This window comes from Pseudophryne corroboree, chromosome 1, assembly GCF_028390025.1.
Source record: "Pseudophryne corroboree isolate aPseCor3 chromosome 1, aPseCor3.hap2, whole genome shotgun sequence".
NCBI lineage: Eukaryota > Metazoa > Chordata > Amphibia > Anura > Myobatrachidae > Pseudophryne > Pseudophryne corroboree.
The window spans coordinates 860,986,068-861,012,699 of NC_086444.1; the positions used below are offsets into that span (position 1 = coordinate 860,986,068).

At 46.2% G+C, this 26,632-nt stretch overlaps 1 protein-coding gene across 5 annotated transcripts in view; it reads left to right on the top strand.

The window, feature by feature from the left end:
* The window catches only part of PSD3 (pleckstrin and Sec7 domain containing 3), a 1,004,314-nt gene that overhangs the window by 452,424 nt on the left and 525,258 nt on the right, over positions 1-26,632 (top strand). For all 5 annotated transcript variants that reach the window (XM_063919992.1, XM_063919993.1, XM_063919994.1 and 2 more), the window contains one exon: positions 21,844-22,038. In XM_063919992.1, the coding sequence (XP_063776062.1) occupies positions 21,844-22,038 (195 nt within the window). The remainder of the gene's footprint in view (positions 1-21,843; positions 22,039-26,632) is intronic.

Genomic DNA, 26,632 nt, shown 5'->3' on the forward strand with positions numbered 1-26,632 from the left:
AGCTGATAGGAAGCTGGAAAATATCATAACAGTATATACACACATACTGGTGTTATACTACGACCAGCAATCGCCTCAGCCTGGATGTGCAGCGCTGAGGGGGCTTGGTCGGATTTCCTGACTGAAAATTTTGATACCCTTGACAGGGACAGGATTTTATTGTCTATAGAGCATTTTAAGGATGCATTTCTATATATGTGTGATGCGCAGAGGCATATTTGCATTCTGGCATCAAGAGTAAATGTGATGTACATATCTGCCAGACGAAGACACGACAGTGGTCAGGTGAGGCAGATTCCAGACGGCATATGGAAGTATTGCCGTATAAAGGGGCGGTCCATTGGACCTGGTGGCCATGGCAACAGCTGAAAAATCCACCTTTTGTTACCCCGAGTCACATATTGGCAGAAAAGGACACAGTCTTTTCAGTCTCAGTCCTTTCGTCCCCATACGGGCAGGCGGGCGAAGGCCAGTCATATCTGCCCAGGGGGAGAGGAAAGGGAAGAAGACTGCAGCAAGCAGCTCATTCCCAGGAACAGAAGCTCCTCACGGCTTCTGCCAAGTCCGCAGCATAACGCTGGGGCCGTACAAGCGGACTCAGGTGCGGTAGGGGGTCATCTCAAGAGTTTCAGCAACACTCGCAAGGGAACTCCGGGATCCTACATGTAATATCCCAGGTGTACATTGGAAATTCGAGACGTCTCCCCCTCACACAATTCACAGGCTGTATTCCCAGCAGGTGATAATCAAAGTACCCTTCTTACAACAAGGAAGGGGGTAGTATTCCACACTATATTGTGGTACTGAAGCCAACCGGCTCGGTGAGATCTGAAATATTTGAACACTTACATACAAGCGTTCAAATCAAGATGGAGTCACTCGGAGCAGTGATAGCGAACCAGGAAGAAGGGGACGATATGATGTCACTGGATATCAGGGACGTTTACCTACAGGTCCAAATTTGCCCTTCTCACCAAGGGTACTTCAGGTTCCTGGTACAGAACTGTCACTATCAGTTCAGACGCTGCCGTTTGGATTGTCCACGGCGCCCCGGGTCTTTACCAAGGTAATGGCCGGAATGATGATTTTTCTTAAAAGAAACATGGACGCTTTCCTGATAAGGGCAAGGTCCAGAGAACAGTTGGAGGTCGGAGTAGCACTATCTTAAGTAGTTCTACGACAGCACGAGTGGATTCTAAATATTCCAAAATCGCAGCTTTTTCCGACGACACGTCTACTGTTCCTAGGGAAGATTCTGGACACAGTCCAGAAAAACGTGTTTCTCCCAGTGGAGAAAACCAGGGAGTTATCCGAGCTAATCGGGATCCTCCTAAAACCAGGAAAAGTGTCAGTGCATCATTGCACAAGAGTCCTGGTAAAAATGGTGGCTTATTACGAAGCAATTCCATTCGGCAGATTTCCCGCAAGAACTCTTCAGTGGGATCTGCTGGACAAATGGTCTGGATCGCATCCTCAGATGCATCAGCGGATAACCCTATATCCAAGGAAAAGGGTGTCTCTCCTGTGGTGATTACAGAGTGCTCATCTTCTAGAGGGCCGCAGATTCGGCATTCAGGATTGGATGCCGGTGACCACGGAGGCCAGCCTGAGAGGCTGGGGAACAGTCACACAGGGAAAAAATTTCCAGGGAAGTGTGATTAAGTCTGGAGAATTCTCTCCGCATAAATAAGCTTAGAGCAAATTTATAATGCTCTAAACTTAGCTAGACCTCTGCTTCAAGGTCAGCCGGTATTGATCCAGTGGGATAACATCACGGCAGTCGCCCACGTAAACAGAAGGGCGGCACAAGAAGCAGGAGGGCAGTGAAAACTGCAAGGATTTTTCGCTAGGCGGAAAATCATGTGATAGCACTGTCAGCAGTGTTCTTTCCGGGAGTGGACGACTTGGAAGCAGACTTCCTCAGCAGGCATGACCTCCACCCGGGAGAGTGGAAACTTCATAGGGAAGTTTTTCAACATGATTGTGGACCGTTGGCAAAGACCAAAGGTGGACATGATGGCGTCCCGCCCGAACAAAAAACGGGACAGGTATTCCGCCAGGTCATGAGACCTTCAGGCGATAGCTGTGGATGTTCTGGTAACACCGTGGGTGTACCAGTCTGTGTATGTGTTCCCTCCTCTGTTTCTCATAACCAGGGTATTGAGAATTATAAGACATAGAGGAGTATGAACTATACTAGTGGCTCCGGATTGGCCAAGAGGGACTTGGTACCCGGAACTTCAAGAAATGCTCACAGAGGACTAAGGGCCTGGGGAGCTAAGAAGGGACTTGATTCAGCAAGTACCATGTCTATTCCAAGACTTACCGCGGCTGCGTTTGACGGCATGGCGGTTGAATGCCGGATCCTGAGGGGAAAAGGCATTCCATAAGAGGTCATACCTACCCTGGTCAAAGCCAGGAAGGAGGTGACCGCACAACGTCATCACCACATGTGGTGAAAATATGTTGCGTGGGTGAGGCCAGGAAGGCTCCACGACGGAAATTCAACTAGGTCGATTTCTACACTTCCTGAAAACAGGAGTGTTTTGGACCTCAAATTGGGGTTCATTAACATTTAAATTTCGGCCCTGTAGATTTTCTTCCAGAAAGAATTGACTTTAGTTCCTGAAGTCCAGATTGTAAAGGATGTATTGCATATACAGCTTTTTTGTGCCCCTAGGGGCACCGTGAGATCTCAACATAGTGTTGGGATTTCTTAAAATCATATTGGTTTGAACCGCTCAAATCTGTGGATTTGAAATATCTCACATGGCAAGTGACCATGCTGTTGACAAATATCTCACATGGGAAGTGACCATGTTGTTAGCCCTGGCCTCGGCCAGGCGATTGTCAGAATGGGCGGCTTTGTCTTACAAAAGCCCATATTAAAATTTTCCATTTGAACAGGACAGAACTGGGACTCGTCTCCAGTTTCTTCATAAAGGGGTGTCAGCGTTTTCACCTGAAACAACCTCTTGTGGTGCCTGCGGCTACTAGGGACTTGGAGGACTCCAAGTTACTAGACGTGGTCAGGGCCCTAAAAATATATATATATATATATATATATATATATATATATATATATATAGTTAGGACGGCTGGAGTCAGAAAGTCTGACTTGCTGTTTATACTGTATACACCCAACAAGCTGGGTGCTCATGCTTCTAAGCAGTCTATTGCACGCTGGATTTGTAGTACAATTCAGCTTGCACATTCTGTGGCAGGCCTGCCACAGACGAAATATGTAGATGCCCATTCCACAAGGAAGGTGGGCTCATCCTGGGCGGCTGCCCGAGGAGTCTCGGCATTACAACTTTGCCGAGCAGCTACGTGGTCAGGGGAGAACACGTTTGTAAAATTTTACAAATTTTGATACTCTGGCTAAGGAGGACCTGGAGTTCTCTCATTCGGTGCTGCAGAGTCATCCGCACTCTCCCGCCCGTTTGGGAGCTTTGGTATAATCCCCATGGTCCTGACGGAGTCCCCAGCATCCACTAGGACGTTAGAGAAAATAAGAATTTACTTACCGATAATTCTATTTCTCGTAGTCCGTAGTGGATGCTAGGCGCCCATCCCAAGTGCGGATTGTCTGCAATGCTTGTACATAGTTATTGTTACAAAAATCGGGTTATTACTATTGTTGTGAGCCATCTTTTCGGAGGCTACTTCGTTTTGTTATCATACTGTTAACTGGGTTCAGATCACAAGTTGTACGGTGTGATTGGTGTGGCTGGTATGCGTCTTACCCGGGATTCAAGATCCTTCCTTATTGTGTACGCTCGTCCGGGCACAGTACCTAACTGAGGCTTGGAGGAGGGTCATAGGGGGAGGAGCCAGTACACACCATGTGACCTAAAAAGCTTTTTTAGATGTGCCCTGTCTCCTGCGGAGCCCGCTATTCCCCATGGTCCTGACGGAGTCCCCAGCATCCACTACGGACTACGAGAAATAGAATTATCGGTAAGTAAATTCTTATTTTAGCAGTGTCTTATGTAAGGTATGGTCGTATTTTGGATATGTTTTTTAGATGCATGTAACATGATCTTGAGACAGATTGACGGTGGGGAACAAAGGACAGGTCAGAGTCAAGGATGACACCTAGGCAGCGAGCTTGTGCGGTAGGGTAGATAGTCGAGTTTTCAACAGTGATAGAGATATCAGGTTGGTACCTACTATTGGCTGGTGGAAATATAATTAAATATGTCTTTGAAATATTAAGTTTGATGTGGCGAGATGTCATCCAGGATGAGATGGCAGAAAGGCATTCAGTGACACGGTCCAGTACAGATAGGGACAATTTGAGTATCATCTGCGTACAGATGATACTGAAATCCAAAAGAGCTGATTAGTTTACCAAGAGATGAGGTAGAGATAGAGAAAAGCAGAGGACCCAAGACTGAGCCTTGCGGTACTCCAACTGAAAGAGGTAGAAAAGAGGAGGTGGATTCAGAGAAGCGAACACTGAAGGAGCGATTAGATAAGTTGGATAGGAACCAAGAGAGGGCTGTGTCTTTAAAACCTAGGGATTGTAGTGTTTGTATGAGAAGAGAGTGGTCAACAGTGTCCAAAAGCAGAATCCCGACAACTGGCATACTGACAACTATTCTCCCTCTTGGGGGGTCCACAACCCCCCTGAAGGGAGAATAAACCGCCACCGTGCCCGCAAGGGTCTCTTTTGCGCTCACCCTGTTGCCGGCATGCTAGCGGTCGGGATCCTGGTGCCGGTATGCAGGGCATCAGGGTCCCGATAGCCGGCATAACATAATACATCCAGTCAGTTGTGTACAGTAATTTGCTTACAACACAGGTTTTGCAGTACTGGGTGTTTTCTTTTCTTTCTTTCTTTTTTTTTGTACAATGTTATTTGGATATAAACAAATAAACATATGCATGGCCAATTAAGGCTCTTCACAGATATAAGATAAAGGGCAAGTTGTATGTCAATATAACACAATCATGTAATTGTAGCTATAGCACAAAGTAATGCATTGTTGCTAAAGTAACAATAGTAAATAGGAAAAGAATAAGAGAAAGCAACGAAAAATAAGCAACAAGATGAGGTGAAAGAGAGGGAAAAAAAAGGGGAGAAAGTTAAAAATTAGAGTGAGGTAAAGCAACATCCGTGTCAATTACTTTATTGTGGAAGAGAGGTAGGGAGGTGATCACCGTTCAGCAGTGTCTTTAAAGATTAACCAATTGTACCAGGTGACCGTAAAATCAGAGGAAGATCATTTTAGAAAGGATGATAAGTCATCCATGAGCATGTGGGTGTTCTCTCTTTTGATCAATTACATATTAGGACTAATGGAACACAGTATGGTGTGCCCTTCTGTTTAGTTTAACTGGGAATGTGGTGCTTATAGGCTCTGTATTCATGCTCATGCCAGGCAATGTATATGTCAGTCTCCAATCACATGAAATCTATAAATACAATATGAAATTGCCAAGTTAAATTGTCTGTGTACAACTCACCCAAGAGTACTTGTTTTATGAAATGTGAAATGAGGTAGTGTTTCTAAACTGTTTAGATTCCATATAATCTGGCTCCCAAAGCGTAGCATGATAATGCACTTTACACCAGGGATGTAGCTGTAGAAGTAGTGTGTGTGTGACTATGTAGAAGAAGCAAGTACAGTTAGAGGACCCCATTAACAAAGTGCAGATGATGATGATGATAATAATAATTTTATTTATGTAGCACTATTTCTCCAGTAGGACTCAAGGAGCTTAACAGATAGAATTAACATACAGTACAGAAACAGATGATAGAATGAGCATTTGATTGTGACTGATACCTGATGTTTAAGTGTCAAGGCACCAACCAGGACAATGCCAAGATTACACACATGATCAGTATTTTGTAATTCTGAGTCCCTAAGTGTAAGTGCAGTTGACTGACTATGCTGCAGTCTTGGCATTTGATGTTGAGCAGGGCCATTTCTAGAGAGTAGGAGGCCTGTGTGCAGGCTCCATCCGGGACCCCTCCTCTCTAGCCAGTGGCGCAAAGACTCTGGGCACTAGGGTACCTAGGGGTCCCTAGCGCTGTCCCAGAGCCTAGAGTGCATGTGCTGATCTTCGGGAACATGGCACGGCAGCCGTTTTCCCCGTGATTTTCCTACTGCGCATGCGAGATACCAGAAAAATGTTGTGCCACCATTTTCCCAGTGATTTCTGCAGCGCTGCTGCTGAGCTGCAGGGCTCTGGAGGGGGAGTATTAAACATAATGGAACATAGTGGGTGCAGGCTGTGCGGTGTGGGCCCTCTTGGACCCTGGGGGGCCCGTGTGCACAGCACACAGTGCACCTATTATAGATACGCCAGTGATGTTGAGGTCATATCATAAGGACCTCTGCTTTGTCAGAATTCGTTTGCAGCAAACTATCACTCGACCACTCCTGGATCTCAGCTAGGCAGTCATTTATGGTTATTATTGGGTTCTCGGTACCCAGAGCAAAATTCAGGTACAATTGTGTATCATTTGCATAGCAGTGGTAGACCAGGCCATGTTGTCTGATTATTTCATCCAGTAGTAGCATATATTATGCAAAACGCAGGGGGGATAGTATAGAACCTTGTGAAATACCACATGGCAGTGGCACTGGTGATGCTGAACACTTCTCTGCTCTTGGGAGATGCCTTTGCAGACTGTAAGTGAGCATTGGAGTGATCAGATGTAACAAAATCTACAGATTGTCACATCAATGGGCAATCTCCTAAGAGTGTACCATCTCTTTACATTTATCTTACGTCAAACTACATACTGTACTAATACTTGGGTTGGTACAGAGTGAATCAGACATCATATAAAAAGCATAAAGCAGTTTCTGTTGCTCATGCACTTGAACTCTGGATTAAATAGTCAATTGAGTGTCGTCATGGGTATGATCCTGTATTGCATATTGCACATACTGTATGTAGAATTAGAAGATTAGTGAATATTTGGGTGTGCATAAAGTGCAGTGACCAGTTTGGTCTGTTTATTGTAGCCACCTGTGTGCTGTCAAGCCAGATTGCAGTGTATAGGTATGGTGCCAAGTGTAGTGAAAGGCAGGTGTTTTGGTCAACCATAAGGGAAATATAGCCATTTATTTTAAGACCATTTAGGGGCCAGTTTTAGTTCACTATTATAGAATAAAAACATTTTCCTGTGACAATTCCACAAGGATCAGGCAAATATTCGGCATTAGGCATAATAAATCAGAAAAGAAATACAAATCTAAGAATATATGTGTAGTAAAGAATAAAGCATTGAATAGAAGCCTTTTGTGAGGTCAATTCTTGGTCAGCGTTATTTACAGTCTGTCTCTCCTTACATTTCTGCATAAGTCTGGAAACACATATGATATATAGAACAGTGCATCTCATTGTGTGTTTACTACCATTTAAAAAACTTGCATCCAAATAACCATTTATACTGCTAAGGTAACAGAAGTGTAAATATTAACATATAATATTTAGAAATGGTAGAGGTTCTTCTTCATCCAGAAACTAGATATGGACAGTACAATTCATCAGGTGACACTCTGCTGTGTTTATAAATACCAATGATCCTACTGTATTTGTCATTTGTTACAAAATGACCCTGTAAATTGGTAACAATGATTCATAGATATCACCTAGATATGAAGCTGCTTCTGTAATAACCAGTTTTGATTAATTCGATGTCTGGCCAAACAAAGTAGCCATATTTTCAGCATGCAAGGGCAAGTTCAGCAGCTGGACCCAATTGCAGAGCAACTGTATCTCTGTCAGATTTGTCCCCAACAGTCGCCATCATGAAGCTCATGTAATATATATAACAAATAGGAATGATTGAAATTGCAGTGTGCAGGTGTGGAAAGCTAGCAGAGAATTGCCTACCCCGGCTCATAAGTAGCTGTAACTATAGCTAAACTACTTTCTCTAACGTCCTAAGTGGATGCTGGGGACTCCGTCAGGACCATGGGGTTTAGCGGCTCCGCAGGAGACAGGGCACAATAATAAAAGCTTTAGGATCAGGTGGTGTGCACTGGCTCCTCCCCCTATGACCCTCCTCCAAGCCTCAGTTAGATTTTTGTGCCCGGCCGAGAAGGGTGCAATCTAGGTGGCTCTCCTGAGCTGCTTAGAATAAAAGTTTAAGTTAGGTTTTTTATTTTCAGTGAGTCCTGCTGGCAACAGGCTCACTGCTACGAGGGACTTAGGGGAGAGAAGTAAACTCACCTGCGTGCAGGATGGATTTGCTTCTTAGGCTACTGGACACCATTAGCTCCAGAGGGAGTCGGAACACAGGTCTCACCCTGGGGTTCGTCCCGGAGCCGTGCCGCCGACCCCCCTTGCAGATGCCGAAGTTGAAGAGGTCCAGAGGTCCAGAAACAGGCGGCAGAAGACTTTCAGTCTTCATAAGGTAGCGCACAGCACTGCAGCTGTGCGCCATTGTTGTCAGCACACTTCATACCAGCGGTCACTGAGGGTGCAGGGCGCTGGGGGGGGCGCCCTGGGCAGCAATGTATTATACCTTTTTTATGGCTAAAATACATCACATATAGCCCTTGAGGCTATATGGATGTATTTAACCCCTGCCAGATCTCACAAACTCCGGGAGAAGAGCCCGCCGTTTTAGGGGGCGGGGCCTATTCTCCTCAGCACACGGCGCCATTTTCCTGCTCAGCTCTGCTGTGAGGAAGGCTCCCAGGCTCTCCCCTGCACTGCACTACAGAAACAGGGTTAAAACAGAGAGGGGGGGCACTTATTTGGCGATATGATTACATATGTGAAAATGCTATAAGGGAAAACACTTGTATAAGGGGTTGTCCCTGTATAATTATAGCGTTTTTGGTGTGTGCTGGCAAACTCTCCCTCTGTCTCCCCAAAGGGCTAGTGGGGTCCTGTCCTCTATCAGAGCATTCCCTGTGTGTGTGCTGTGTGTCGGTACGTGTGTGTCGACATGTAGGAGGACGATGTGGGTGAGGAGGCGGAGCAAATTGCCTGTATTGGTGATGTCACTCTCTAGGGAGTCGACACCGGAATGGATGGCTTATTTAGGAATTACGTGATAATGTCAACACGATGCAAGGTCGGTTGACGACATGAGACGGCCGGCAAACAAATTAGTACCTGTCCAGGCGTCTCAGACACCGTCAGGGGCTTGTAAAAACGCCCATTTACCTCAGTTGGTCGACACAGACACAGACACGGACACTGACTTCAGTGTCGACGGTGAAGAAACAAACGTATTTTCCTTTAGGGCCACACGTTACATGTTAAGGGCAATGAAGGAGGTGTTACATATTTCTGATACTACAAGTACCACAAATAAGGGTATTATGTAGGGTGGGAATAATCTACTTGTAGTTTTTCCTGAATCAGATAAATTAAAGTGTGTGATGATACGTGGGTTTCCTCCGATAGAAAATTATTGGAGGTATACCCTTTCCCGCCAGAAGTGAGGGCGAGTTGGGAAACACACCTTAGGGTGGATAAGGCGCTCACACGCTTATAAAAACAAGTGGCGTTACCGTCTCCAGATACGGCCGCCCTCAAAGAGCCAGCTGATAGGAAGCTGAAAAATATCCTAAAAAGTATATACACACATACTGGTGTTATACTACGACCAGCAATCGCCTCAGCCTGGATGTGCAGCGCTGGGGGGGCTTGGTCGGATTTCCTGACTGAAAATATTGATACCCTTGACAGGAACAATATTTTATTGACTATAGAGCATTTTAAGGATGCATTTCTATATATGCGAGATGCGCAGAGGGATATTTGCATTCTGGCATCAAGAGTAGATGTGATGTCCATATCTGCCAGACGATGTTTATAGACATGACAGTGGTCAGGTGATGCAGATTCCAGACGGCACATGGAAGTATTGCCGTATAAAGGGGCGGTCCATCGGACCTGGTGGCCATGGCAACAGCTGGAAAATCCACTTTTGTTACCCCAAGTCACATCTCAGCAGAAAAGGACACAGTCTTTTCAGTCTCAGTCCTTTCGTACCCATAAAGGCAGGCGGGCAAAAGGCCAGTCATATCTGCCCAGGGTTAGAGGAAAGGGAAGAAGACTGCAGCAGGCAGCCCATTCCCAGGAACAGAAGTCCTCCACAGCTTCTGCCAAGTCCGCAGCATGACGCTGGGGCCATACAAGCGGACTCAGGTGCGGTGGGGGGTCATCTCAAGAGTTTCAGCACGCAGTGGGCTCACTCACAAGTGGACTCCTGGATCCTACACGTAGTATCCCAGGTGTACATTGGAAATTCGAGACGTCTTCCCCTCACAAGTTCCTGAAGTCTGCTTTACCAACGTCTCCCTCCGACAGGGAGGCAGTATTGGGAAAAAATTCACAGGCTGTATTCCCAGCAGGTGATAATCAAAGTACCCCTCCTACAACAAGGGAAGGGGTATTATTCCACACTATATTGTGGTACTGAAGCCAAACGGCTCGGTGAGATCTAAAAGATTTGAACAATTACATACAAGGGTTCAAATCAAGATGGAGTCACTCAGAGCAGTGATAGCGAACCAGGACGATATGGTGTCACTGGATATCAGGGACGCTTACCTACATGTCCAAATTTTGCCCTTCTCACCAAGGGTATCTCAGGTTCGTGGTACAGAACTGTCACTATCAGTTCAGACGCTGCCGTTTGGATTGTCCACGGCACCCCGGGTCTTTACCATGGTAATGGCCGAAATGATGATTCTTCCTAAAAGAAATATGGACGCTTTCCTGATAAGGGCAAGGTCCAGAGAACAGTTGGCGGTCGGAGTAGCACTATCTCAAGTAGTTCTACGACAGCACGAGTGGATTCTAAATATTCCAAAATCGCAGCTTTTTCCGACGACACGTCTAATGTTCCTAGGAATGATTCTGGACACAGTCCAGAAAAGGATGTTTTCTCCCGGAGAAGAAGGCCAGGGAGTTATCCGAGCTAGTCAGGAACCTCCTAAAACCAGGAAAAGTATCAGTGCATCATTGCACAAGGGTCCTGTGAAAAATGGTGGTTTCTTACAAAGCGATCCCATTCGGTAGATTTCACGCAAGAACCTTTCAGTGGAATCTGCTGGGAAAATGGTCCGGATCGCATCTTCAGATGCATCAGCGGATAACCCTGTCTCCAAGGACAAGGGTGTTTTCTTCTGCGGTGGCTGCAGAGTGCTCATCTATGAAAGGGCCGCAGATTCGACATTCAGGACTGGGTCCTGGTGACCACGGATGCCAGCCTGAGTGGCTGGGGAGCAGTCACACAAGGAAAAAATTTCCAGGGAGTGTGATCAAGTCTGGAGACTTCTCTCCACATAAATATACTGGAGCTAAGGGCAATTTACAAGGCTCTAAGCTTAGCAAGACCTCTGCTTCAAGGTCAGCCGGTATTGATCCAGTGGGACAACATCACGGCAGTCGCCCACGTAAACAGACAGGGCGGCACATGAAGCAGGAGGGAAATGGCAGAAACTGCAAGGATTCTTCGCTGGGCGAAAAATCATGTGATAACACTCTCAGCAGTGTTAATTCCGGGAGTGGAAAACTGGGAAGCAGACTTCCTCAGCAGGCATAACCTCCACCCGGGAGAGTGGGGACTTCAGCGGGAAGTCTTCCACATGATTGTAAACCGTTGGGAAAAACCAAAGGTGGACATGATGGCGTCCCGCCTGAACAAAAAACTAGACAAATATTGCGCCAGGTCAAGGGACCCTCAGGCAATAGCGGTGGACGCTCTGGTAACACTGTGGGTGTACCAGTCAGGTTATGTGTTCCCTCCTATGTGTCAGGAATCGACTTACCAGGCTGACATCCGTCCGCCGCTGCGGACTCCGTCCTGGCTCCCTGCGGTCACCGGTCGCCTATGCCCCTGCCATGGGTCATCATCTGGATCCTGGGGGCACTGCTGAGACAGCAGGCGTGTAGCGCGCCGCGTCCCCGCTGGGCCGCGGCGTGGGCGCCGCCATGACAGTCTGCAATAGCCAGTATGCTGCGGCCAATCCGGTGCGTGGCCGCACCCACCTTTCCTGCACTCATCCAATCCCTGCGTACCATGGGGTATATAGGAGGCTACAGGTACAGCTCACAGGCATCCTGGACTTTGTGTCTATCTGCGACCTACATGAAAGGATCGGTTCCTGTCTCTCCTGAGTTCCTGGTTCTCTGCTAAGAACATTATACTCCTGGTTACTCTGCATTCTCCCGTGGAACTTCAAGGCTCAGCAATACCTGCAACCTGCATAAGGCCTCACACTCATCACCACCTTGTGTGCTTCAGCCTGCAGTTGAAGACAAACTCCAGGTGCGTTCATTTCCTCCACCTGTGACACAGCTTGCTGCTGCCAGTGCCCATCACCTGCACTGTGAGTCGGTCTCCTGCTTATGCTCAGGTTTGCCATATCATCTACTGCCTAGTTTCCCGTTTTAACCCTGCACTGGTTTCCAAGCCAGAACCATTCCATAAGACATTCTGCTCTTCTGATTTATATTCTGGATATTATTTCTCAAATTCATTTATCACTCATTTCCCATAGACTTTCAGATTCATTACTGAGTGATTGACTTTTTTCATCTGTTATTATTATTTCTGCTGCAATAACTGTTATACATCTGCCTAATAAAAATACCTTTGCGCTCATGCGCAGGAACGTTATTCAACCTCCTCGTTTCCTTCCTTCCACCTCCACTGACCCACTAGCGCCCCCTCCGGGGACACAGACCAAACACAATCTGACAGTAAGTCCAGGATCGATGGACTCGGATGGTGGACGGAGTGTGGGGTCAGAGGCCTTGCAAGATCTGGTCTCCCGTCTGGATGGTCAAGAGGTTGCGCAGCAGCAGATGCTTCACTTTCTACAAGGGATGTCCTCCCGATTGGATACACTGCAGCAATCCCTGCCCAGTGTACTTTCACCTACTGTTCCAGTTACTCCAGCACCTGCCAGTGCTGTAAATTCTTCTACGTCGGCTGCATCAGTTCCAGTATCACGCCTGCACCTGCCCGTGCCGAGCAAATATGATGGCAGTCCTAAACTATGTCGCGGCTTTCTCAATCAGTGTGAAATACAGTTTGAGTTATTGCCACATAACTTTCCCACACCAAGGTCCAAGGTTGCCTACATCATTTCCTTACTCTCTGGTTCTGCTCTGAGTTGGGTGTCTCCTCTGTGGGAACGTGCTGACCCTCTGATCAACAACTACTCAGACTTCGTGTCAACCTTTAGACGGATCTTTGACGAACCTGGTCGAGCAACATCAGCTTCGGCAGACCTGATCCAACTTCGTCAAGGTAACCGAAGCATGGGACAATATGTCATCCAGTTCCAGACGTTGGCTGCAGAGATCCAGTGGAACAACCAAGCTCTGGTAGCAGCCTTCTGGCACGGACTTTCGGATCGGATCAAGGACGAATTGACAACCCGTGACATTCCTGTTCAACTGCCTGATTTGATCTCCCTATGTATTAAGCTGGACTCTCGCATCCGCGAACGCAATAATGAACGCGCTCGGAGTGAGTCTCGCAGACCAAGGTACATACCTCCTGTACAGTTCCAGTCTCCCTCTTCTGACGAGCCTATGCAGATTAATAGGTCCCGCCTATCTCCTGAAGAGCGGGCAAGAAGAATACGGGAGAGGCTCTGCCTGTACTGTGCTGCTGCGGGTCATCAAATTAACTCCTGCACGATGCGTTCGGGAAACGCCAGATCCTGACTTGTAAGGGAGGAGTCAAGTTAGGATCTCTCAGTCAAGCTCCTTCCCAACAAGACCTCATTCTTCCAGTGACACTAGAAACCTCCGTTGGGCTCCAGTCTGCGTCAGCATTAGTGGACTGCGGTGCTGCAGGAAATTTTATCACCCAAGCTGCCGTAAATAAATTTCGTCTGTCTACCTGTGAACTTTCTTGTCCTGTATACATTACTGCTGTGGATGGTAGTAGAATCTCTAAGGGGAACATTTCACATCAAACTACCCCAGTGGTTCTGGGAGTTGGATTTCTTCATTCAGAACTGATCAAGTTCTTGGTCATCCCTCAGGCCACCCAGGAGATTGTCTTGGGCATGCCTTGGCTCCAGCTACATAACCCACAGTTCAACTGGACAACGTTGCAGCTTACCTCATGGGGTTCACATTGTCACCAATCCTGCTTAGCCCAAGTGTGTCCCATTAAATCAACCGAAGTAAAGTCACAGCTAAGTCTTCCAGCAGTTTATCAAGACTTCGCAGACGTCTTCTGTGAAAAGGCTGCTGATATTCTGCCGCCCCATAGGGAATGGGATTGTCCCATCGATCTCCTTCCTGGCAAGAAGCCACCTAGGGGGCGCACCTACCCTTTATCTGTTCCTGAAACAGAGGCGATGAGTAATTACATCAGAGAGAATCTCCAGAAAGGATTCATCCGTCCGTCATCATCACCCGCTGGTGCAGGTTTCTTCTTTGTCAAAAAGAAGGATGGAGGACTGCGTCCATGCATTGACTATCGGGGTCTCAATGACATTACCATCAAGAATAGTTATCCTTTACCACTCATTACCGAACTTTTTGATAGAGTTAAGGGGGCCCGCATTTTCACCAAGTTAGATCTCCGCGGTGCCTATAATCTCATCAGAATCCGGAGTGGTGACGAGTGGAAAACAGCTTTCAACACTCGAGATGGCCATTATGAATACCTGGTAATGCCATTTGGGTTGAGTAATGCTCCAGCGGTATTCCAACACTTTGTGAATGAAATTTTTCGAGATGTGCTGTATAAATACCTCGTTGTCTACCTAGATGATATTCTTATCTTTTCTCAAGACCTTCCATCTCATCGCCTACAAGTCTGTGAAGTTCTCCGACGTCTTCGTGAGAATCGTCTCTACGGGAAACTATCTAAATGCACCTTTGAAGTTCCCTCTATACCCTTTCTGGGTTATATAATCTCCGGATCGGATCTTCAGATGGACCCGACGAAATTGGAAGCCATTGCCAACTGGTCCATTCCAACTTCCCTCAAAGCTATCCAGCGGTTCCTGGGTTTCGCCAACTACTATAGAAAATTTATTCGAGGATTCTCCACTCTCATCGCTCCTATTACCAACCTGACTCGGAAAGGGGCAGATCATTCCAACTGGTCAGAAGAAGCCTTGGCAGCCTTCCGGAAAATCAAGCTAGCCTTTATGTCTGCTCCAGTGCTGTCACAGCCAGATGTCGACAGACCATTCGAGTTGGAGGTAGACGCCTCTACAGTTGGGGTAGGTGCTGTTCTCTCCCAGAAGGGATCTGATGGGAAAGTCCACCCGTGTGGATTCTATTCTCGCAAGTTTCTTCCTGCAGAAGCTAACTACTCCGTGGGAGATCAAGAGTTACTGGCAATCAAGCTGGCTCTCGAGGAATGGAGATATCTCCTAGAAGGGGCCAAACATCCGTTTAACATCTTCACGGATCATAAGAACTTGCTTTATCTAAAAGCAGCCCAGTGCCTTAACCCTCGCCAGTCCAGGTGGGCTATGTTTTTCTCACGTTTTAATTTTAAGCTTCATTTCCGCCCAGGTTCACAGAATGTGAAAGCCGATGCATTATCCCGATCCATGGAATCTGAAGAAGGAACATCTGACTCTGTGCCACATTCCATCCTGAGTCCCGTGGTTTTCGCTGCCTCTCAAGTCTCCCCAGCTCCTCCTCCTGGTAAGACTTTTGTTTCCTCAGAACTCCGTCCCAAGTTGCTATCTTGGGCCCATCAGTCCAAGTTCACTGGTCATCCTGGTGTCCTGAAGACATTCAAGTTCCTTTCCGCATCATATTGGTGGCCAAAGATGAAAATGGACATCCAGGATTTCGTGGCATCCTGTCCTAAATGTGTGCAGCACAAGACTCCTCGTCAGTCACCAGCAGGTCAGTTACAACCCTTGTCTGTCCCTAGTCGTCCTTGGTCTCATCTGTCCATGGATTTTATCACTGACCTTCCATCTTCTCAGGGACATAATACCATTTGGGTTGTAGTGGACAGATTCACCAAGATGGCTCATTTCGTTCCCCTCCAGGGTCTCCCTTCTGCCCCGAAACTTGCCCAAATCTTCATACGGGAGATTTTCCGCTTACATGGTTTACCCTCTGAAATAATATCTGATCGGGGGGTACAGTTTGTAGCGAGGTTTTGGAGGGCCCTCTGTTCTGCCATGCAGGTAAAATTGAAATTCTCGTCATCATACCATCCTCAGACGAATGGGCAGACAGAGAGAGTCAATCAAGAACTTGAGACTTTTTTAAGGTTATATGTGTCATCTTCCCAGGATGATTGGTTCAATCTGCTCCCGTGGGCCGAGTTTGCCCATAACTTTCGATATCATACTGCCACTGATACGACACCATTCTTTGCAGTTTATGGGCAACATCCCCGTGTACCTGAATTCCAAGAGCTTCCTCATATGGATGTTCCAGCTGCCACTTCTGCACTAACTCAGTTTTCAACCATTTGGAAAAAGATTCACGTTTCCCTCAAAAAAGCCTCCAGTCGATATAAGATCTTTGCCGACCGCAAGAGACGTGCGGTTCCCTATTTGAAACCTGGGGATCGAGTTTGGTTATCAACCCGCAACCTTCGTCTCAGGGTTCCTTCCATGAAGTTTGCACCACGCTTCATTGGTCCTTACCCTATTGAGAGTGTCATCAACCCAGTGGCTTACAAGTTGAAATTACCATCTTCACTTCGTATACCTAATGCCTTTCACATTTCTCTCCTCAGACCTTTAGTTCTAAACCGCTTTCAGAATACTCTTCCAGCAGGTCCCAAGATCCGAACTCAGCGGGGCGTGGAATTTGAGATCAACAAGATTCTGGACTCCCGTTGCCGGTATGGACGTCTCCAGTACCTGGTCGATTGGTGCGGTTATGGCCCAGAGGAGAGAAGCTGGGTGAATTCATCTGATGTCCATGCTCCTAGGTTGGTCCGTGTTTTCCACAGCACTCATCCCTCCAAACCACGTGGGTGTTCGGTGTCCACCCCTAAAGGAGGGGGTACTGTCAGGAATCGACTTACCAGGCTGACATCCGTCCGCCGCTGCGGACTCCGTCCTGGCTCCCTGCGGTCACCGGTCGCCTATGCCCCTGCCATGGGTCATCATCTGGATCCTGGGGGCACTGCTGAGACAGCAGGCGTGTAGCGCGCCGCGTCCCCGCTGGGCCGCGGCGTGGGCGCCGCCATGACAGTCTGCAATAGCCAGTATGCTGCGGCCAATCCGGTGCGTGGCCGCACCCACCTTTCCTGCACTCATCCAATCCCTGCGTACCATGGGGTATATAGGAGGCTACAGGTACAGCTCACAGGCATCCTGGACTTTGTGTCTATCTGCGACCTACATGAAAGGATCGGTTCCTGTCTCTCCTGAGTTCCTGGTTCTCTGCTAAGAACATTATACTCCTGGTTACTCTGCATTCTCCCGTGGAACTTCAAGGCTCAGCAATACCTGCAACCTGCATAAGGCCTCACACTCATCACCACCTTGTGTGCTTCAGCCTGCAGTTGAAGACAAACTCCAGGTGCGTTCATTTCCTCCACCTGTGACACAGCTTGCTGCTGCCAGTGCCCATCACCTGCACTGTGAGTCGGTCTCCTGCTTATGCTCAGGTTTGCCATATCATCTACTGCCTAGTTTCCCGTTTTAACCCTGCACTGGTTTCCAAGCCAGAACCATTCCATAAGACATTCTGCTCTTCTGATTTATATTCTGGATATTATTTCTCAAATTCATTTATCACTCATTTGCCATAGACTTTCAGATTCATTACTGAGTGATTGACTTTTTTCATCTGTTATTATTATTTCTGCTGCAATAACTGTTATACATCTGCCTAATAAAAATACCTTTGCGCTCATGCGCAGGAACGTTATTCAACCTCCTCGTTTCCTTCCTTCCACCTCCACTGACCCACTAGCGCCCCCTCCGGGGACACAGACCAAACACAATCTGACACTATGCATCTCATACCAAAAGTACTGAGAATCATAAGAAGGAGATGAGTAAGAACGATACTCGTGGTTCCGGATGGGTCAAGAAGGACTTGGTACCCGGAACTTCAAGAGATGCTCACGGAAGAACCGTGGCCTCTACCTTTAAGAAAGGACCTGCTCCAGCAGGGGCCTTGTCTGTTCCAAGACTTACCGCGGCTGCGTTTGACGGCATGGCAGTTGAACGCCGGATCCTGAAAGGGCATTCCAGATGAAGTCATCCCTACCCTGGTCGAAGCCAGGAAGGATGTAACCGCAAAACATTTTCACCGCATTTGGCGTAAATATGTTGCATGGTGTGAGGCCAAGAAGGTCCCTACAGAGGAATTCCAACTGGGTCGTTCCTACATTTCCTGAAAACAGGACTGTCTATGGGCCTAAAATTAGGGTCCATTAAGGTTCAAATTTCGACCCTGTCGAATTTCTTCCAGAAAGAACTGGCTTCAGTGCCTGAAGTTCAGACGTTTGTAAAAGGGGTACTGCATATACAGCCTCCTTTTGTGCCCCCAGTGGCACCTTGGGATCTCAATGTTGTTTTGAGTTTCCTAAAGTCACATTGGTTTGATCCACTCACCACTGTGGAATTAAAATATTTCACATGGAAGGTGAAGATTCTATTAGCCCTGGCTTCAGCCAGGCGTGTGTCAGAATGGGCGGCTTTATCATATAAAAGCCCTTACTTAATTTTTCATTCTGACAGGGCAGAATTGAGGACTCGTCCTCAATTTCTCCTTAAGGTGTTTTCTGTTTTTCACATGAACCAACCTATTGTGGTACCTGCGGCTACTAGGGACTTGGAGGACTCCAAGTTACTTGACGTTGTCAGGGCCCTGAAAATATATGTTTCCAGGACGACTGGAGTCAGAAAATCTGACTCGCTGTTTAGCCTGTATGCACCCAACAAGATGGGTGTTCCTGCTTCTAAGCAGACGATTGCTCGCTGGATTTGTAGTACAATTCAGCTTGCACATTCTGTGGCAGGCTTGCCACAGCCAAAATCAGTAAAAGCCCATTCCACAAGGAAGTGGGCTCATCTTGGGCGGCTGCCCGAGGGGTCTCGGCTTTACAACTTTGCCGAGCTGCTACTTGGTCAGGGGCACACCCTGACTGAGGAGGACCTGGAGTTCTCTCATTCGGTGCTGCAGAGTCATCCGCACTCTCCCGCCCGTTTGGGAGCTTTGGTATAATCCCCATGGTCCTGACGGAGTCCCCAGCATCCACTTAGGACGTTAGAGAAAATAAGAATTTACTTACCGATAATTCTATTTCTCGTAGTCCGTAGTGGATGCTGGGCGCCCATCCCAAGTGCGGATTGTCTGCAATACTTGTACATAGTTATTGTTAAAAAAATCGGGTTATTCTTGTTGTGAGCCATCTTTTCAGAGGCTCCTTCGTTGTTATCATACTGTTAACTGGGTTCAGATCACAGGTTGTACGGTGTGATTGGTGTGGCTGGTATGAGTCTTACCCGGGATTCAATATCCTTCCTTATTATGCACGCTCGTCCGGGCACAGTATCCTAACTGAGGCTTGGAGGAGGGTCATAGGGGGAGGAGCCAGTGCACACCACCTGATCCTAAAGCTTTTATTATTGTGCCCTGTCTCCTGCGGAGCCGCTAAACCCCATGGTCCTGACGGAGTCCCCAGCATCCACTACGGACTACGAGAAATAGAATTATCGGTAAGTAAATTCTTATTTTCAGTATATCACATATTAAAAAGAATGGGGATGGTGTAAATACTTAGGTAATCAATGATTGTCTTTTTATTATTTGTACATAATTTAATTGTAAATGATTAACAAATCAAACCAGTAGGAGTGAAGTGGTTCAGTGTTTGGCTATATAGTGTCATGACATGAAAGAAATAAATAAAAGAAAAATCCACCACCCTATATATTATTCATGCACATCTTACGCTCAATAGCGAGCGCTATTTATGTGAAATTGCACTTTTAGTTTTTCATCATGCTGATCATTATTAAAATAAGTATATCATGTATAGTTCAATGTAATCATGTGATCACACTCATCACTGTTCTAGCCTTTGGAGCCTGTGACATTAGGCTACTCTGCTTAAAGACAATGATAGTTTTGCTTGGAGTGGTCCCTTGCTTGCAAAGTCATTTGAGTGCAACATGACCTGACCTTCTTGAGAAGATCCAGTTTCCGGGAAGAGCTGGAGTCATAGATGTTTTATGGAGATCAGAATAATACTTTGGACACACAGAAGGCATATAATGTGGGAATCACAGTAAGCAGATGTGGGACAGAGGTCATGGCATCCAGACACAGTAAGCAGGGAAGGGGGAGGGGGGACAGAGGTCTTGGCAGTCATGCACCCTAGCAACACCCCTGTACTCTCTTTTGGTAGTTGCCCTGCCTATCTGTATAGGTTTGTGGGAAGGGGACTTACAAGTCAGGGAGTTACCATGCACCTATGGTACTGTATATGCCAGTGATTGGAGTAGTAGTTTATTTACAGATGTGTTTTTGGAATGTGCTAAATCTTATTTTGCATTACTTAGACAAGCCACTAGGGCAGGATATACTATTTTTATAAAATCATTTTGCTGTGTTCCTCTTTGAAGCAAGACTTAACTTAAAAAAGACATGCTTTTATAATTGCTAAGTTGTTTCTTATGGAAGGAGTATATAAAGACATGCTGGAAGTTGGGTACGAAAAAAGTTTGTTTTGCCCTTATTAACTAACCGTCATTTTTGTAAACCATTTTAGAAAATGGGCAATACCAGTGTTTTCCTTTCCTGCTATCAGATAGCAGAATAGGGCGTTTAGAAGCCATTCACCATAATACTTAGAAAAAAAAATGATGTGCTTACTAATGATATTGTACTATATGTTAATTACATCAGTGTTTGTTTACAGATGCCTTATTAATAGATGCACTAGTCTGGGGTAGTTGCGCATGCTGGGTTGTCTAAGAAATTAGATGAAATATGGATACGGTGCCTGACTTCAGATGACGTTAAATGGTGATGTGGGAATTACAGATGCTTTAAGCAGCAAGCAGCACGTGTGCAGACTGTAATGTGCTGATGGGTCATTCCATGAAAATGGTCTTTTTATGTAACGTTTGTTACCAGTTTTCATGACAAACTTTGCATCAAAATTAAAGCATATCATGTACCACACAAACAACATTTACTTTGCACAAAATATTCAATACATATGCTCATAAAAATATATTTCACATGAAATATATTTTCAGAATGTAACATTTGTTACCATGGAATGACCCAGTTTTACTCTTCAGCAGGCTTTTGCATTTGAATATTAATTTACAGTCCTTCACACATCAGCAAATAGGAAGTTTCTTTGCAATTACTACAGCTTTATGGGGTGAGCTGCGGCTATTACTCATTAATCTTTAGCCTTTAAATAAACCATCTTCTGAGGAGATGACAGTCATCATGTACACGCCTACAGAGGTGTTAAAGGTACAGTAGCGCTTTTTTAGTTTTAAGTAAAGTTGGTTATTAGCTCTGCCTCCTTAGTGAGACATTATCATTTCTGCTTTATAGAAAACATGTTCTCTCCTGTTTTACAGTATGCTGTATGGTAATAAAGGGGTTTAACACACCGATATATGAAGAATAGTTGCCACTTAAATTATTGCATAGTAGAGGTTAAGGGCTTTTATTTAGTAAATCTATCTTGTTGGCCAATGTTATAAGTCACTGTGCTGTCACTTACAGTATACTTTGTTGTCTCTTGACTTAGTCTATTGGACATGAGCCGGCCTACACGTTAACTATATCTGATAGTGGCGTGCCTCAGAGTATAATTAATGCCTATAAAAATACCAATTTTATTTGCTTTTATAGTTTTGACTCATGACAAAAACACATGTTTTTTTTCTTCTTCTCTTTCTTTTCTAGTGATGGTGGACCAAGCAAAAACCCTCTAGAGGCCTCGCATGACATGGGCAGCACTGAGATCCTTGAAAAAGGAAGCACTGAAAACCTCAGCAATGGGACCAATAGTAATCTACAAGCAGCGAAGCGCTTGGCCAAACGGCTCTTCCAGCTGGATGGATTTAAACGCTCTGACGTTGCAAAGCACTTAGGAAAAAAGTATGTATCATACAAGAAGAATCATAGTAAGAGAAACAAAAGCTACTGTATATGATATAAGATTATGGGGGAGATGTACTAAGTGGTGAAAAAAGTGGAGAAGTGAGCCAGTGGAGAAGTTGCCCATGGCAACTAATCAGCTGCTCTGAATAATTTTATAGTATTCAAATTATAAATGTTACTTCAATACTGACTGACTCACTTCTCCACTCTTTTCACTGCTTAGTACATCTTCCCCTATATTGGGGAAATGTAATAGGGTGTGAGAATCAGAAAGTGAACGATTTTGGTAAAATTATGTTTTTTAAAAGCGGCAATTATTTACATGGCAAAATGAACATGGTTTTGCCATGTACTGTAAATGATTGCCACTTTAAAAAAAAAGGAGAATTTTACCCAAATCTCTCACTTTCTGATTCTTACACCCTATTACATTTCCCCCATTATCTCTTTATGGCAGCATGCAATTATGTTTGGGTTTTTAACCTATTATCACAAATTACACGTGATGTAACATCTAGGTGCACCTAGCAATCCTAATACAGTATGTTCAACACTCTCATGTTGGGATTGAGAAGCAATGCAGAGCCTGTTGTTTTTGCCTGATTGTAAAATCAGGTAACATTGTCCTTGCTTGCAAACAAATAGCTTTTGCGGCTTGCCTAGGTACAATTTGCATACTTTGACTGGATTTGCTCCTGACTATAAATTAGTCACTCAGTGTCTCTTCTTGGCAGGATAATTGATTAGTGTTGTCACACAGGCAATAAATTGTGCATCTTCAGATGACAAGAAATTTTCTTTGGTGTCTGAACTCTGCAGTTTTGCAGTACTATAATTTTGTTGACACATACATACTGTACATATTCACTGAACAATGTCAGTTTTATCTGCTTTTCCAGTGTTTTTTTTTCTCCTCTTGACTTTTAATTAGCTAATTAGTTATCACACAAATCTTTTAATTCCATAAAATTCCCACCGATCTTTCTATGCAGGTTAAGACCATATGGTCTAAATGCTGTATAACCTTCAGACTTTGCGTTACCGAGTTTTCTTACTTTGGGAAAGATATCTTTGCACTACTTTTCTCCCTGTATGATGCCACTGTGTTTCTTTTGTTCACACATAAATATAATTAATCAGTAGTAACATACACAAGACTGTAACAAAACAAAGAAAGGGAAGAGGGGCTTATCTTGGATGTTGTCCATTTTTAATGCATGTGCTGCCACAGATGCAGGGCTTAAAGTGGTCCTAGAGAGGTAGTAGAACTCATTTCCCCAGTCACCTATTCCCCCTTCCATTAGGCAGAGCCAGGGGCGGTACTAGGGTTTTTTCGGCACCTCCTGCAATCTATAAATTTGTGCTCTATCTCCCACACTTTATAAATGTACAGTGGTCACACAATAGTACCCCAAATTCAAATGATGCCACACAGTAGCACAATCTTATTTACATTACACTGATCATAGTGCCACTGATTCATATTTCTCTGACGTCCTAGTGGATGCTGGGAACTCCGTAAGGACCATGGGGAATAGCGGGCTCCGAAGGAGGCTGGGCACTCTAGAAAGATTTATGACTACATGGTGTGCACTGGCTCCTCCCACTATGACCCTCCTCCAAGCCTCAGTTAGATTTTGTGCCCGGCCGAGGTTGGATGCACACTAGGGGCTCTCCTGAGCCCTTAGAAAGAAAGTATAGATTTAGGTTTTTTATTTTCAGTGAGACCTGCTGGCAACAGGCTCACTGCAGCGAGGGACTAAGGGGAGAAGAAGCGAACTCGCCTGCTTGCAGCCGGATTGGGCTTCTTAGGCTACTGGACACCATTAGCTCCAGAGGGATCGACCGCAGGCCCAGTCCTTGGTGTTCGGTCCCGGAGCCGCGCCGCCGTCCCCCTTACAGAGCCAGAAGCAAGAAGAGGTCCGGAAAAACGGCGGCAGAAGACATCAGTCTTCACCAAGGTAGCGCACAGCACTGCAGCTGTGCGCCATTGCTCCTCATACACACTTCATACTCCGGTCACTGAGGGTGCAGGGCGCTGGGGGGGGGGGCGCCCTGAGAAGCAATAATAACACCTTGGCTGGCAAAAATTCCACAATATATAGTCCCAGAGGCTATATATGTGGAAAATACCCCTGCCAGAATATGGAAAAAAGCGGGAGAATAGTCCGCAGAAAAGGGGCGGAGCTATCTCTCACAGCACACTGGCGCCATTTCTCCTTCACAGATCCGCTGGAAGGAAGCTCCCTGGCTCTCCCCTGCAGTCTACACTACAGAACAGGGTAAAAACAGAGAGGGGGGGCACTAAATTTAGGCGCAGTATATAATATATAGAAAAAGCAGCTATAGGGGACATAACTCAGTTAGTCCCTGCATTATATAGCGCTCTGGTGTGTGCTGGCATACTCTCACTCTGTCCCCCCAAAGGGCTTTTGTGGGTCCTCATTCGGAGCATTCCTTGTGTGTGTGCGGTGTGTCGGTACGGCTGTGTCGACATGTTTGATGAGGATAATGATGTGGAGGCGGAGCAGATGCCTTTAGAAGGGATGTCACCCCCTGCGGGGCAGACACCTGAGTGGATGAGCTTATGGAAAGTAATGAGTGCACGTATAGACTCCTTACATAAGAAAATTGACGACATGCCAAATGTGGGACAGCCGACTTCTCAGCTCGTGCCTGCCCAGGCGTCGCATGGGTCGTCAGGGGCTCTAAAACGCCCGCTACCGCAAGCAGACCCAGATGTCGACACTGATACTGACACCAGTGTCGACGACGATGAGTCTAACCTGATGCCCACTAAGGCCATTCACTGCATGATTGAGGCAATGAAAGAGGTGTTACACATTTCTGATATAACTACAGGTACCACTAAAAAGGGTATTATGTTTGGAGAGAAAAAACTACCCGTAGTTTTTCCCCCATCAGATGAATTAAATGAAGTGTGTGAAGAAGCGTGGGCTTTCCCTGATAAAAAATTGGTAGTTCCTAAGAAGGTACTAATGGCGTTCCCTTTCCCGCCAGAGGATAGGTCACGTTGGGAAACACCCCCCAGGGTGGATAAAGCGCTCACACGTTTGTCTAAAAAGGTGGCACTACCGTCTCCGGATACGGCCGCCCTCAAGGGACCTGCTGATAGAAAGCAGGAGGCGATCCTGAAGTCTGTATATACACACTCAGGCATTATACTTAGGCCAGCTATTGCGTCAGCTTGGATGTGCAGTGCTGCCGCTGCGTGGTCAGATAAACTGTCAGAAAATATTGACACATTAGACAGAGACACGATCCTGTTAACCATAGACCATATAAAAGACTCAGTCTTATATATGAGAGATGCACAGAGGGAAATCTGCCGACTGGCATCTAAAGTAAGTGCATTGTCCATTTCTGCTAGGAGAGGCTTATGGACTCGCCAGTGGACAGGAGATGCAGATTCTAAAAAGCACATGGAAGTGTTGCCATATAAGGGTGAGGAATTATTTGGGGATGGTCTCTCGGACATAGTTTCCACAGCAACGTCTGGGAAGTCAGCATTTTTACCCCATGTCCCCTCACAGCCTAAGAAGGCGCCGTTTTATCAGGTTTAGTCCTTTCGGACCCAGAAAAACAGGCGTGGAAAAGGCGGGTCCTTTCTGTCCAGAGGCAGAGGTAGGGAAAAAAGGCTGCAACAAACAGCAGGTTCCCAGGAGCAAAAGTCCTCCCCCGCTTCTTCTTCCAAGTCCGCCGCATGACGGTGGGGCTCCACAGGCGGAGCCAGGTACGGTGGGGGGGTCGCCTCAAGAATTTCAGCGATCAGGGGGCTCGCTCACAGGTGGATCCCTGGATCCTGCAAATAGTATCTCAGGGGTACAAACTGGAATTCGAGGCGTCCCCACCCCACCGGTTCCTAAAATCTGCCTTGCCGATTGCTCCCTCAGACAGGGAGGCGGTGCTAGCTGCAATTCACAAGCTGTATTCCCAGCAGGTGATAATCAAGGTACCCCTACTTCAACAGGGCCGGGGTTATTATTCCACACTATTTGTGGTACCGAAACCGGACGGTTCGGTGAGACCCATTTTAAATGTAAAATCCTTGAACACGTACATAAAAAAATTCAAGTTCAAGATGGAATCGCTCAGGGCGGTTATTGCAAGCCTGGACGAGGGGGATTACATGGTATCCCTGGACATCAAGGATGCTTACTTGCATGTCCCCATTTACCATCCTCACCAGGAGTACCTCAGATTTGTGGTACAGGATTGCCATTACCAATTCCAGACGCTGCCGTTTGGCCTGTCCACGGCACCGAGGGTATTTACCAAGGTTATGGCGGAAATGATGATACTCCTTCGAAAAGAGGGAGTTTTAATTATCTCGTACTTGGACGATCTCCTAATAAAAGCGAGGTCCAAGGAACAGTTGTTGGTGGGAGTAGCACTATCTCAGGAGGTGCTGCACCAGCACGGCTGGATTCTGAATATCCCAAAGTCACAGCTGGTTCCGACGACACGGCTACTGTTCCTGGGTATGATTCTGGATACAGTCCAGAAGAAAGTGTTTCTCCCAGAGGAGAAAGCCAGGGAGTTGTCATCTCTAGTCAGAGACCTCCTGAAA